Genomic DNA, 13680 nt, shown 5'->3' on the forward strand with positions numbered 1-13680 from the left:
ACAGACACTCCTGACTCCCTGCAAGTGGTCCCAGCTTTTATCCCCAAGCAGACACCTGACCTTTGTCAACTCAATGCGGGACCCCTGGGGCTCATTTCCCTTCTGGCTCTCCCTGCAGGGCCGGCCGCACCCTGGGGGGAAGCTATAAGGCAAACTCACCCCCTCTGTATGAAGGGCTGTGGGAATCACCCGTATATCAACCTTAATTCGGGGGCTCGGGGTTCAAACCCCAGCATTTCACCTGTCTATGCTGTCTTATAGTTACAGAAATGGACAATACAGAGATGAGCTACTTAATTCATACAATCATAGGATGTTTGGGTTGGAAGGGACCTCCAAGGATGACCTAGTCAAACCTACCCTGCCATAAGCAGGGATGTCTCCAACTAGGTCAAGCTGCTCAGAGCCTCACCAAGACCTTGAATGTCTCCAGGGATGGGGCCTCCACCACCTTTCTGGGCAAACCTATTCCAGTGATCCTCATATTGAAGAACTTCTTCATAATGTTTAGCCTAAGTCTACCCTTTTCTACCTTGAAGTCGTTGCCCCTTGTCCTGTCACCACAAACCCTTTGAATAGTCCCTTCCCTAATTTCTTGTAGGCCCCTCTCAGGTACTGGAAGATCGCCTCATGATCAGGTTGTGACTAGGATTTCAGGGGCTGTGGATACGCTGGAGTCGTGTCTCTTGCTGGAGAATCAGGACTTGTCCACCTTGCAGTGAAGGCTGCAGTGAGTTTTGATGCTGAGTTTCCTCTCCCTCCCACCCTCTAGGATAACAGACTCAGGGACCCATTTATTTTCCATGCCTTCCTGCAGGGGAAAGAGAGAAGCACCTGTAGTTAGTGGGAGCCAAGGCAAAAGTTTGTTTCATTTCCACCAGCCCTTCTTGCTGAAGGATGAGGAGGCCAGGTTCACTCCAGCTACAGGAGACAGAGGAGGGAAGGAGGAGAGCAGGACTTGTGGCTCATGTGAGTGCAGTTACAGTAAGAGCACTTTGTGAATTTATCTTTCAGTAATGTATATTTGTAGAGTTTCTGTTCTACTGCAGTACTGCTATGTCATTTGTGCTGAAGCAAAAATCAGCAAGCAGATTTTGTTAACATTAAATGGTTTAAAAAGATTTAGAACAATGAGGTTTTCCATAACTGTTCTGTGTAGTTCTGATGTGTTACTTATCTTTGTCCTTATCTTCCATATTGTACTGCACTTGTTCTGTCTCAACAGAGCTTTCTCTGGTCTGCATGGGTTGACTTCGTGTTGCTTTGTTGGATCTTACTAACTTCAGGGACTCTGGATTTGCCCATTGCCATTAGCCAGGTGTTTTACAGAAATGGCTTTGCTAAACAGAACTGTGGTTTGGACCTTGCTTGTGCTGTGGAAGGTTTAGAACAGTGAATGTGGAGATGAGGAAATGAGCCTTTAAGGGTCTGAACTGTAACCTTGTGTCAGCATTAGTCTTCTGACCATCCACAGCCAGAGTATTGTAAGCTAAATATCTATTATATGACATTTGTGAGATTTATCTGTTGTCAGTGTGCTTAAACTGATGTCCTAGCTGCAGTTATGGAGAAGGCAGTAATAAAGAGCTATGAAGACCACACAATTTTCTTAAGCATTTTGTGTTCACTGCTCTTGTATTCTGTAGCCTGGTTTTCATTGCCTGAACTTACAGAAATGAGAGACTATTTAATTTATTCTGATTTTTCTTGAGACCAGTTTGAAGCATTTTCTTGACTCAGACATTCATTGTAAAGAGAGCTTTAACATTTAGAAAGAAACTAGATTTTGATTGTAGCGTATGTAAGGTTTGTGATAATCATGTGCTGCTTTTGGGTTTACTTTGTATGGGGCTCTGTAAGTTTGGTCCAGCACCGACAAATTTAAACTTGTGACTCTTAGGATATGCAGAATTTCCCATTCAGAATTCAGTAATTTTTCTAAATTCTGCTGGAGCAATCCTCTCTGAGGTGGCTGGACTCTAGGCTGATCCTGTTCACCTAGAGCTTCCAGAAAGTTGACATGAGTCAACGTACTGTTAGTTCACATGAATTTGTGGATTTTCGTGTTGAGCAATGTGCACAGTGATCAGAAAAGAGAAAATCCTAAATGAGTCCTGTGAGGAGGCCAACAACAGTCAGAGCTGATGGTGGATGAACAGCTCACACAGGTGCAAAGATCAGTTGCAGACATCCGTTTGTCAGTGTCTTACCACAGCTAACTGAGGACTATGTCATCGTAATTGTCTATTCTCTTGTGCTCCTCTATGGTCCTGGTTCCTTGAATAAAGACTTCGCTTTGTCTTCCTGCCTTTTGAATTTCAAGTCCTACCCACTCTTCTTCAAGCAACAGGTCTTGGGTATCTCTTTCAATGCTGAGAAGCAGGTATGAACAGTGGAAGATCATATTGCGGACTCATTGCCACAGTTCATGTATCTGAAGTGTATTGTGCAAATAAATTAATGGTAATTTCAGTAGAGAACCTGTAATAGTCTATATTTGAGGGTCAGATTGTTAGTGGAGAAATAAAATTTCAGTAGTTGTAGTTGCTTATCTTAGAGAGGAAGTCTTATCTCAGAAAACGTTTTGATTTACTTTGCTCTCTACTCAATAAATGTGTATATATAGTATCTTATAAAAGACCATTTCAAAACTGAGACTAGATCTTATTATATACCACAATTTATCTCCTCTTTTACTTGCAAAAGACTTAATAAAATACTTCAGCTCCAAAATACTAAGCAACATTTGATATGAACTAAAAAAAAAGTCTCTTTTTCCCTATTGTTAAGTCTCTCTGTGAATGCAAGGCAGGAGAGAGTAGATGTGTAGGAGCTAATTCCTCAAGCTGTCACGTGTTTGTTCCAAATATATGCTGAAAAATACTGGGGACTCTGGGTTTTAAATAACTCAAATCATAATCACTTTTGGGAAAGTTTTTTTTTTTTTAAATCAGATTTTTTTGTTCAGGAAGTCTTAAGTTTCTACTGTGGCGTCTCTATTGCAGGTCTGTTCAGAAGCTGTCTATTGCATCTTTCTTACTAGTCTTCAGAAATAGTCTTTGGCATCTTTTTAGTTGGAAGATGAGTTATTGCTGCAATTCAAATGATTATTCCCAAAAGCAAGTATAAAGGACATAGCTGGAACGTAGTTGAAGTTGTTTCTTATGCTAGCAAGGTTTTCTGTGGTAACTTTGCTATTCCTCAAAGCTTTGTCAGTCATGTATGACTTCCACAGTTCTGAACTGGGCAGCAGAACTTGCTATGTATACCAGTTGTTTCAACTCCTGGCCTGGTGCCAAGACAAACGTCTGATCCACTCGTGAAGCAGTTGCCTAACACTGTAAAGCTCAGCATCTTCATGGGGCCTGAATGGTTGGCTGGTGACATCTGCTTCATGAGCAGATGGGACATCCCTGCGATGTTAGGTATCAGTGTCGATTAGAGAAGGGTGAATAGCTCAGAAAGTGTGGCTAATTGTCCAGTTCTCTGTCTGACCCCTGTATTTGATTTCTTTGATTAGCTGTTTTAATAAGGCAAGTGACAGTTATTGAATGTGCTGTGATAGATTGTAGGAAAAATAAAATGCTTGAAAAGTGTTACTGATAAAACTGGAATGGAAGCTTGTTACAGCTGGGCTCCACAGAAGTCAGGGTAATGCAGTCTTGGGCCATGTTGCGTGATGTGACTTTAGTAGAGTTAAATTTGGAATGTTCTTATTTTGAGAATGAGATTCTTTTTTTTAACTCCTCTATCTAGCAGAACTGTGCTGGGAAGTAACTATTTTAAGGAGTTTCATTTAAGATACAGAAATGTTTTTTTTAGGGGATTTTGAGCATCTTGGTAGAAGAGCACAGTAAGTTCAATCTCATGACTTTAGATTATTTAGGTATGTTGCAGCTATAACAACTGCTTACATGGACAGAATAACTTATTTAGCTGCCCTAAATACAGTAAGTGCACTAGTTAAATTATTGCTTGCCCTTGTGTTTGATTTTTTTCCCCCTTTTTTGTCTTTCTGCATCTATTTTTGCTCATATTCCTCAGCTATGTTATCACTATCACATGGTGTTCCCCTGCACATGCTTCTCAGATTCACTTATGATCTTCCTCCTTTCCATATGCCTCGCTCTTATTTGGCTTCCCTGCCTGCTGGGACACATTGGCAAGCCATCTGGGCTTCCTTTATTCCTCACTTCTTTGAGCATGTCTTGCCTGATGGTGGCTGTCAGCAAGGCCCAGACCCAGTGGTGCCACTGCTGTCTGTGGTGGCTTTTGCTTATCCTTATCCATGTATATTGATAGAGATCCAGTTTCTTATCCTTGTCTCTGTTCAGCTTCCAGACTCTCTGCAGCAGAGTCCAGGCATCATTCTGAAGAACAATTAACATGCTTAATTGTTTGTTTTTTCATAAGCTGATAATGGCCCACAGGCCCGAGTTTGGGAGCAGGTTTTGTTTTAGCTATTGACTGCAGGGAAAGCAAGATTCCACTGCGTATTTGGGGAAGCTCAGTTTGTAGAGTTTGTGGTGAATTTTATTGAAGTCAAATTTCAGCAGAGATCTTAGACTTGTTTCTACCCTTGTCAAGCTTGTAATGTACTTTACTTGCAGACATAAACATTGCCTTTGGCAAGAAAGTACCTTCTTGGCTTCAATAGTAGCAGGTACAAGCAATTTGATTATGGAAAGGCAAACATGCCTACTAAGAGAATCTTCTTGGGTTTAAAACAGAAGATCATACTAGTTTTTAGGCTGTACTTTTCATAGGAAACATTTTTGGAAGGTGGAAATACTTTGGTTGTCAGCTTAAAACACTCTGATGAACTCTCTCTGTGTTCTCTTATGCAGCAAAATCTGGAGGAGTGTGTGGCTGCTTTGTGATGCGTTGATTTGCAGATTTTCCCCCAGTGTAATTTTAGAAGGATGCTGAATTTAATTGTATTCAATGTTGCCTTGCAATAGCAAAAACCTGTGAAAAATCAGAGTTTGTCTCTAGCAAACTTTTCTGTCTGCAAGGAATGAATGCTGTTCACCCCATCCTTAATTATGTTTATTCATGGTCATGGGCAGGAATTTTCTTAGCAAAAGCATGATGCAGAGATAACAGTACAAACTTGTTAACTAAAAATAAACTATTCCATTATTGATTTGAATAATAATTTTGTCACTAGAATGTTAGAAGTTGATAATTTTAGGATACTGTCTCTGTCTACAAGTGATCAATAAGTAATATTCTCTGGCATCAAAAATTGTTAAGAAAATGATGTCACTTCTTAATGTATGATAAACTGTTGTTAACCACCGCAGACATAAAACGTAGATGAAATTGCCTGAACAGAATCACTCGGAGTGGAGGGAGGATTTTAAATTTCTATTTTAAAGCAAAAGGTGTTTTCAGCATAAAGTTCCTGGCAAATACATGGTGACTTTAGTCTTACAAAGAGATATCTGATATTTGCAGCCCATTTGTGACCATTTTCGTGTCTTTATTACCTTCATTGCTTAGCACTCTCCATCCTGACAAGTCATAATTTTATATATATTTTTATATATATACACACACAATTTTTTTTAAAGGTATGGTACTGAGGTAGGACATGCTTGTTCTAAGCATGTGGTTCCAAATACGTGTAGCTTCAGATCCTCTATCTGCGTCTAACTACTAAGGAGTAGTTAAAGCCTCCAAGCCCCTTATTTTTACCCCTGCATTTTTCTACCTGTACCCAAAAATACTAGAAAGATGCCCACTACTGAGGACTAAGTCCTGAATTTACCATAATATGGAGAACCTCAATCTCCAGCTCTTTCCTTTTTCTCAGTCCTCTTTTCTGACTGTGATGTGTTAAATGTATTTTCTACTTTTGACTTCACTGACTATTTCCTCTTGAACACTGGTTATTCTGCTTCTCAAAATCTTTTTTTCCTTGTTGGATCATTTGCTGTTGATGGCTTGAGGGGATTCATCACAATTATTTGTGTTCTTTTAAGAAGAAAAATGAGAAGGGAAGCAAAGTCCTCGGCTTTCCCATGCTTTTTCTTGAGGACTAAAAACATAGTGTAAGGTTTTTCACAACCACACAAAGAGAATGGGATTTCTGTTAAGCATGTTCAGGATTTAGATCATCTAACATATGCCTATAGGCTTTGTTACACTTTTGTGATAAAGTACTTAATTTTTCTCTTTTTTTCCCTTTGTGGGTTGTGTGTGTTGTTCAGACTAGTGATAGTGGGACATAATGAAGTGGAAGAAACTATGTTTCCTTCTTTTAATAAACTGTGTGATGTGAAAGGGGATGGGTTACAATACTTTAGTTTTCCAGGCTTTCAGGTCAGTTTAGTTGTCATGAAAGTATTAGTGCTAGTCTGCCAGTTTCCAGGCTGATCTCTTTTTTATTTTCTCATTCTGTTGTGTGACTAGTCACCATTTGAGTCGGTAGTCCTGCTGGATATGATCAATAGGCACTGCTGTTGCTGTTTCTGTTCTGTAGCCAGACAGCCTTGGTAGCTGAAAGGAAGTAATTTTGTTCATAGTACTGTGTTATATAGCATCTCTATTCTTACGGGGCAGTATCTTGCTATGTTAAGCCAGAAAGAGTATTCTTCTGGAAAACCTTTTATAGGTAACTTGTAAGAAAAGACAGCAGCTGGATGTTAGCAGGATCATCAGGCAGTACCAAAAGGAAAGTGGCACAGCTGGGAATAGTTCCAATATGCCAGCAATGCCCAATCAATTCCACACTGTTCTTCAGTTCCCTGTAAGCTGGGTGGTAGAGTTTGCCTGAGACAATTGGAAAACAGTGAATGTGTAGGTATTTTCGGGGGACCTTCCAAGCACGATGGGTATGTTTGTAACCCCATTGTGTCAGGGGATGATGGGCACCGGCTTCCAGGGCTCTCGGGCTCACCTACGCCAGTGTTCTTGTAATACGAAATTTGTGCACAGAATAAGTTTATACTGGGCTTTCCTTTAAAGACTTAAATGAGCTGGACTTTCAGTGTACAGCTAATTAATGTTTGGGTGTAGGGAGGGCAGGGCACTGCAAGCTTTAAGCCCCCTCTGGTGGCCACATAGTACATCTTAAAGCTTACCTGTTGCACTTGGCTGTTCTGGACAGTTTTGAGAGGCTAAATGCGTGATGTATTACGTTAATGCAATTTTAAAAAATTAACAGAGGAATATGTAAAATACGTAAAGGAATGTGCTGGATTCCTTTCCAAAGTGCTCAAGGTCCTCTGTAATCAGACTTCAGAGAAGTAGAAGAGTTAAAACGATGTAAAATTGGAGGTTTCTTCTAGTTATTGTAAGCATATGGGGGTATTTCCCGCAAAACTTTTAATTCCACCTTTTTTTAATGGAGCCACAATTTGCTGCTGATGTCCTTGAAAGTGTCCTTAAGTATCACAGAACACTGAAAATAGATGTGACCTCTGTGTGACAAACTCAGATATGCTTTGTTAATACAAAATTAGTTCAAGATCTGATTTTTCTCCTTTTGCTCAAAGAATGTGAATACAAAAGACGTCAGACTTGCAAAATGCGATGCTTTGGCACACTCAAAGGATTCCTTCTAATGTGGCTGTAATTAGTAAGGCTTCATGAGACTGCAGAGGTGTGAGCGGCAAGGTCGGTAGTGCTGAAAGGGCTGGAATAAGTTGTGAGTCAGAAACTGGCTGTGTAAGAAGGAGCGCAGGTGATTATTAGGACCCTGTTGGTCCAAGGATCAGCAGCCTGATTTCCCTTGGTTCATTTGCTCACATTGTTAAGTTTTAATCTGTGGTGTATTTGCTTATATTTGATCTTCTGTTATCTTGTATTTTTTCAAGGATGAAAGAATTAGATCAGATTTGATGTTTTATTTACTGGAAAATATTTCACTTAAAAGCCTTAGTCTTTATGTTAACTTCTTGACGCTTTTATTCCCAAAGCAATGGTTGTAAATCATAACCAAGAGGTATGTGGCGCACATGTTCTCCTCAGGTTGCTAGGGATGGGACTGGAATTTGAAGTTTGGGAGTTCAGTAATCTACACTGTCACCTTGCCCCACCTCTGCAGTTTGTATGCAGCCTTTCTGTGCATGTACATCCCTTCCTCAAAGGTATACCAGTTCAGCTTGCACTGCCTTGTGGTATCAGTCCCCTGTAAGAGTATCTTGTGCCATGTGCTTGTTCAGGTAAATCCCAAATAACAGAAATCAGAGAATGAGCAGCTAAAGCAGAGAGCAGTGTGGTGGTTTGAGCAGCTGATTTTTTTTTTTTTTCAGGGTTGTTTTGACCTTGTGGGTCAGTGGGGATGCATCTTGGGGTGCTCAATGGGGTGTGGCCACAGTGCAGGAGGTTAGCTCAGTCTGTGCTCTGTAGGCAATACCCCACCTCATGATGATTCAGGCTGCTGCATAGTTTCATCCTTTACCCATAGTTGATTTTCAGGTAGAAACCAGCATGGACCTGGCTTGCAGCAGAGCAGCAGGTGTTACCTGAGCAGCCAAGGTGCCCATGATGATGTAGGATGATCCTAGAGAGCTGGGGAACAGCCATCCCTAAATGGGCTGACATATCCCTTCAGAGCCCTCATGTAGTCTTCCGGATGTAAACTTTAACATTAAACACTAGAGGGTAGTATGTTACTGCCAATACTTTGTTTTATAATTTATTGGTAGTTGTTTTTTAATCCCTTGAATTTATTACACAGTTCAATATTTTAAAACAACTGTAGAACTAAAGAAATAAGTGTTTTGTTTCTGTGACGTGTGTGGCAGCATTTAGTGGTGTGCAGCATTTAGTGGTGTAGAAACCCTTTTTGGTTTCAGCAGAAAGAGGATTAGGCAGAGTTTAGATATGACTTATCTTTCTTCAGAAGCATCGTTAGGAGCACAATACTTAGAATTATTCACTCTGTCTGATGTCACAATATTCACAGTTAGGTGCATATGATATAATTGCACAATGGTATTTAAGAAGAGGCTGTGACCGAGAGCAGGAAATTTTACCAAGAGATACCGAATTTTTGTATCTTAAGAAGGCAAATACATCTAAGTTCATAACATTGCTTGTATCTGCTTACAGTCAGGTTGGGGCTCTAGTGCTTGAATAACTTTTTTTCTTCTCTTTTCTTTCAGGCACCACCTTCCATGGTCAATAATGAACAACGCCAACATGCTGAGCACATATTCTTATCATTTAGAAAATCAAAATCACCATTTGCTGTTTGCAAACACATTTTGGGTGAGTTTCAGTATGTGAAGTGTGTACTTTATAACTGGAACTGTGCTGTTCTGCAGCTGGGAATACAGACATCAGTTTTGATTTTGATCAGGAGTACCCTGATGGAGGGTGAAGCCTATTGCTAGCCTTTTTGGTTTTGGTTCTGGCAGCTTCAAAGCTCTAAGGGATAACTTTGTGTAGCCAAGTTCCTAAACTGATTTAAAAAATTCAGGTTTCCTATGCGACATGATTATTTTAATACTGTCTAATCTGCAGGTTTTTTAGAACTACTTGCAATGTGTGATTGCTTGGCTTGATGCTTCCATTAAATCAACCAACAATGTAATTTTTATACTCTTTTGCCAGATTTTGCACTGGTGTTGAAATTTTCCACCATGAGAATGTATTTCAGGTTGAGTGTCTTTTTAAGTTGCTGTTAACAGCCCAACTGTTACGTTTATTAAAAAAAAAAAAAGAGAATTTTCTGGCCACCTGGTAGAAGCAATAGAGCATTGATTCAAAGTTTTGTGGGATAAGGCCTGTGGAGATGGGAAAGGTGTAGGTATCATCTTTTGTCAGAAGCTTCATGAGATTCAATGGAAATGCTGTAAATGTGGTTGTGTTACAAGTCTTTAAAAATAAATCTCTTTTTGCAGATGCTATAGAGACTTATCAGAGTTTGGCAGCTAAGTAGTTTGAAAATAGCAGGAACAGTAAGCACATAAGAAAAAAAAAACTGCTGAGCACCGCTGTACTGACCAGATGTGAGTGTTGAGGGAGGCGAGGGGCACATTTCAGTAAAAGCTGACTCTAAAATCTGGTGAAAAAAAAATGGAAGTTAAGCTAAGTAGATTTAAAGGTGATTTATTTTAAGTATATTTACCTGTGTAGGATTTAGATGTGGAGCCTGGTTAAATGACTTGAAAACATTTTAGCAAATTGGCTGCTGTTTTGGATATAGCACTTTCACATAAAGGAAATGTATGTTATAAACTTTCGGGTATATAATCAGAGAAAGGTGATTTGTTTTGTAGTCCTTTAAAGCCCATCACCTCATGACTGATTCTTTCTCAGTTTTTCTAGTCCTGGCTAGTCACCCAGCACAGCTCAAACTCTGCTTCTTGTTCACCTTGTCATGTTTTATGCTTTAGCCTTGCTGTGGCTACACCCTTTTTATGAATGTTCTGTGTCTTCTACAGAGCTCAGAATGTTTTGAAACCAGCTACTGACATACTTATTACATGCTATTTCTAAGTTAAAATTTTTAAAAGTGAAGAAATAACAACAGTCAGTGTAGGTTTCTGTACTTGTATAAATTCAATTGGTATTTTGGGCTCTTTTAATTGTACTTTGTAGTTTTCCATAACCTCTTGTTCCACTTTTAGTGCATCTATATATAAAGCAATCAGATAATAGGGACTGATGAGCCTTAAACTGTGGTCAGAAGTTAAATTTCAATTACTTCAAGATATATATGGAAGTTTGAGCATGATGTCTGGAGGAGAGAAGGCTCCGAGGTCACCTTATTGTGGCCTTCCAGTATCTTAGGGGGGCCTACAAGAAAGCTGGGGAGGGACTTTTTAAGATCTCGAGTAACAACAGGACTAGGGGGAATGGGGCAAAGCTGGCAGTGGGCAGATTCAGGCTGGATGTGAGGAAGAAGTTCTTCACCATGAGAGTTCTAAGACCCTGGAATGGGTTGCCCAGGGTGGTGGCTGAGGCCCCATCCCTGGGGGTCTTTCAGGCCAGGCTGGATGAGGCTCTAGACAGCCTGATCTAGTGTGAGGTGTTCCTGCTCATGGCAGAGGGGTTGGAACTGGGTGACCCTTGTGGTCCCTTCCAACCCTGACAGATTATGGTCTGTTTTAGCAAAGGACTTTAGAGCCCTAATGGCTCAATGGTTGGACTTGATGATCTTGAAGGTCCCTTCCAACCTAAAGGATTCTATGATTCTATGTAGAAAACACGATGTAGAAAACACTTAATACACCAGTTTGTAAAACATTTGCTTTGATAATGAAACACAAATGTTATCTTTAGGTTTGAGTGGACTCGCTTCGTATTATCATCAATGAAATAAAATAAATTTTATGCAGTTTTATGCACTGTTGGTTCCAAAGGCAAGCACCCAGATGATAGAGGAGTCTTCGATTCTGGCATGCCTGTCAAGCTGATCAAATCTTACTGTATTTGGACTAAGTCATCATTTTACTTTATTCCACAGTTGCGTTTGCATTCTTACTCCTGATCTTTGGCACAGTCTCATTGCTCAGCCAGCTTGTCTTCCCGAGTAACTGATTCAAACAATTTTGGACAATTTGATAATTGGGTTATTGATTTTTTTTTTTCTCCCTTTTGAGTTGTATGTTCTGTGTCTGTTTTCACAGAAAAAAAAGTTCCATTTAGTAGTAAGCAATAGTAATTCACATTAATTTTTTTGTTGGAAGTACATAAAAGCTAAATACATGTATGTCTTCTAATACTCAAGTTGCCTTTGTTTTTTCCCCCCAGAAACAAGTAAAGTGGACTATGTCCTTTTTCAAGCTGCTACAGCGATAATGGAAGCAGTTGTAAGAGAATGGATTCTCCTGGAAAAAACTAGCATTGAATCACTGCGAACATTCCTTCTAACCTATGTCTTACAAAGGCCTAAGTAAGTATAGAAAAAATACCTCTGAACATGTAGGATTCTGCGTAAAGTCTGGATTTTCCTTTGGTTTACCAGGGTAGCAGTGGAAGACTATTTCAACAGTAATTTGTCTTCCGTTCTTCACACTGTGTTGACTTCTCTAGAGTTGTCAGCCTTCCACTGTGAATTCACAAAAAATATTTGAAAAGGAAATGTGTTTAACATTTTTTTTGAGCATAGATATTCAGGATTGTTTACAACTATATTTTTGCAATGTTTACAGCCTTCAAAAGTACGTGCGGGAGCAGATTCTGTTAGCAGTAGCGGTGATAGTGAAACGGGGATCACTAGACAAATCAATCGACTGCAAAAGCATTTTTCATGAAGTCAGCCAGTTGATCAGCAGTGGTAACCCCACTGTGGTAAGTATTTTATTTTTCTTCAAAATTTAAACAATCTGTATCAGCGGCATAACTTACTTAGTGGCTCTAAAGTCTTTTATACTTATCTAAAAATTAAAATTGGTAATTAAGTTGATAGCTGTTCAAATAATCATTTACCAAGTCAGATTTTTGAATGTTTTGGGACCAGTAGAATGGGTAGTTCTTTGGTACACAATTACACCATGTCTCTTAGTGAACAGGTTTCTCTGAATAGCTGCCTTAAATGCCATGGGGTTTTTTTTGTTTGTTTCTCTGTGTTTCTTTAATAAACTAGCATGATCTAAAATGGATTTTCCATTAGCTGGCAGGTTCTTTATACACTCTATTCCCCTTGCATCTGTGCTGTGCTGCACCCTCCTGTGGCTCAGCTGTCAGAATAGGCTATGGAGCAGGAGACATAGACCTCTTCCGTTCTCTGGGAGATGGGTAGATGGAGAGAAAGGGGTGTGAGGAAGTAAAACATGGAATGGAAATACAAAACTTGCTCTAGATTTAATGTCATACTACTAGGGGTAAGTGTTACCTTCCATACTGAGCTCAAAGTGGAAACAAGGTGTCCAATATCTATCTATGCATTTAGTGAAATTCCGTTTGCTATGCCAGGAGATAAGTTTAGAATAGGTCATAATAGAGGCATGTAACTAGAGATTAAAGAGAGGTGATTTTTCTCTTACCAAATGAAAACTGAAAAGCTAACTAAAGCTTTTCTCAGCCAAAAACCTTGAAAGAGCTGGCTCATAACACTGCTCAGTGTTTAGAGCAGCAGTTGTACTAGATGTGAGCAGCAAACATTTAACTCTGAAAATTTGATCAAAGTGTACTTGAACTAATGTGGCTCATGTCGTGATCCTAAAAATAGTGTGTCACCTCTGAGCACAAATGACATCCCTCCAGGGAATGGAAATTGCTGTTACACTTGTAAATGTTAATTTCACAATTATTTATCTGAAGGAGAACATTTTAGCCTTTTGATTCTGCATAATTCGGCTAGAAATTAGTATTTGTTTAGAACAATGCTGAGTTTGTGTGGTTGTTTTTTTTTCTGGGAAATGTAGCCTTGTTATTAAAATGAAGGCACGACCGAGGTTTTCAAATTTTATGCATGCTAGTGTGTGTGCTCTTATAGTTCATATGATCTTTCCATAAAGATAGAAAAGTGGAGTAAATGGAGACCTAGATATTGATGGATAAGTCTTCTTTGAACTAACTCTTGCACAGTCCAACTTGTTCAGTTGTCTTGTGTGTGTGCACCGATACAGAGACACACTACACCGACCACAGCTTACAGCGGGCTCAGACTGCCTGCTGCAAGCCTATCATCCTGGGCTTGCTGTGGCACAGAGCCTGTCAGAGGAGCTCTGCTGGGGGGAAGGGGCAATATTTCACTCTCCTCTTCTCCAAGTTACT

At 39.7% G+C, this 13680-nt stretch overlaps 1 protein-coding gene across 1 annotated transcript in view; it reads left to right on the top strand.

Moving 5' to 3' along the window:
• The first annotated feature begins 9122 nt into the window (after positions 1 to 9122).
• XPO4 (exportin 4) overlaps positions 9123 to 13680 on the top strand; it is a 51804-nt gene continuing 47246 nt past the window's right edge. Inside the window, exons 1-3 of the mRNA XM_008946915.1 lie at positions 9123 to 9222; positions 11713 to 11854; positions 12114 to 12252. Coding sequence (XP_008945163.1) covers positions 9129 to 9222; positions 11713 to 11854; positions 12114 to 12252 — 375 coding nt within the window. The 5' untranslated portion in view covers positions 9123 to 9128. The remainder of the gene's footprint in view (positions 9223 to 11712; positions 11855 to 12113; positions 12253 to 13680) is intronic.

This window comes from Merops nubicus, unplaced genomic scaffold, assembly GCF_000691845.1.
Source record: "Merops nubicus isolate BGI_N331 unplaced genomic scaffold, ASM69184v1 scaffold17049, whole genome shotgun sequence".
NCBI lineage: Eukaryota > Metazoa > Chordata > Aves > Coraciiformes > Meropidae > Merops > Merops nubicus.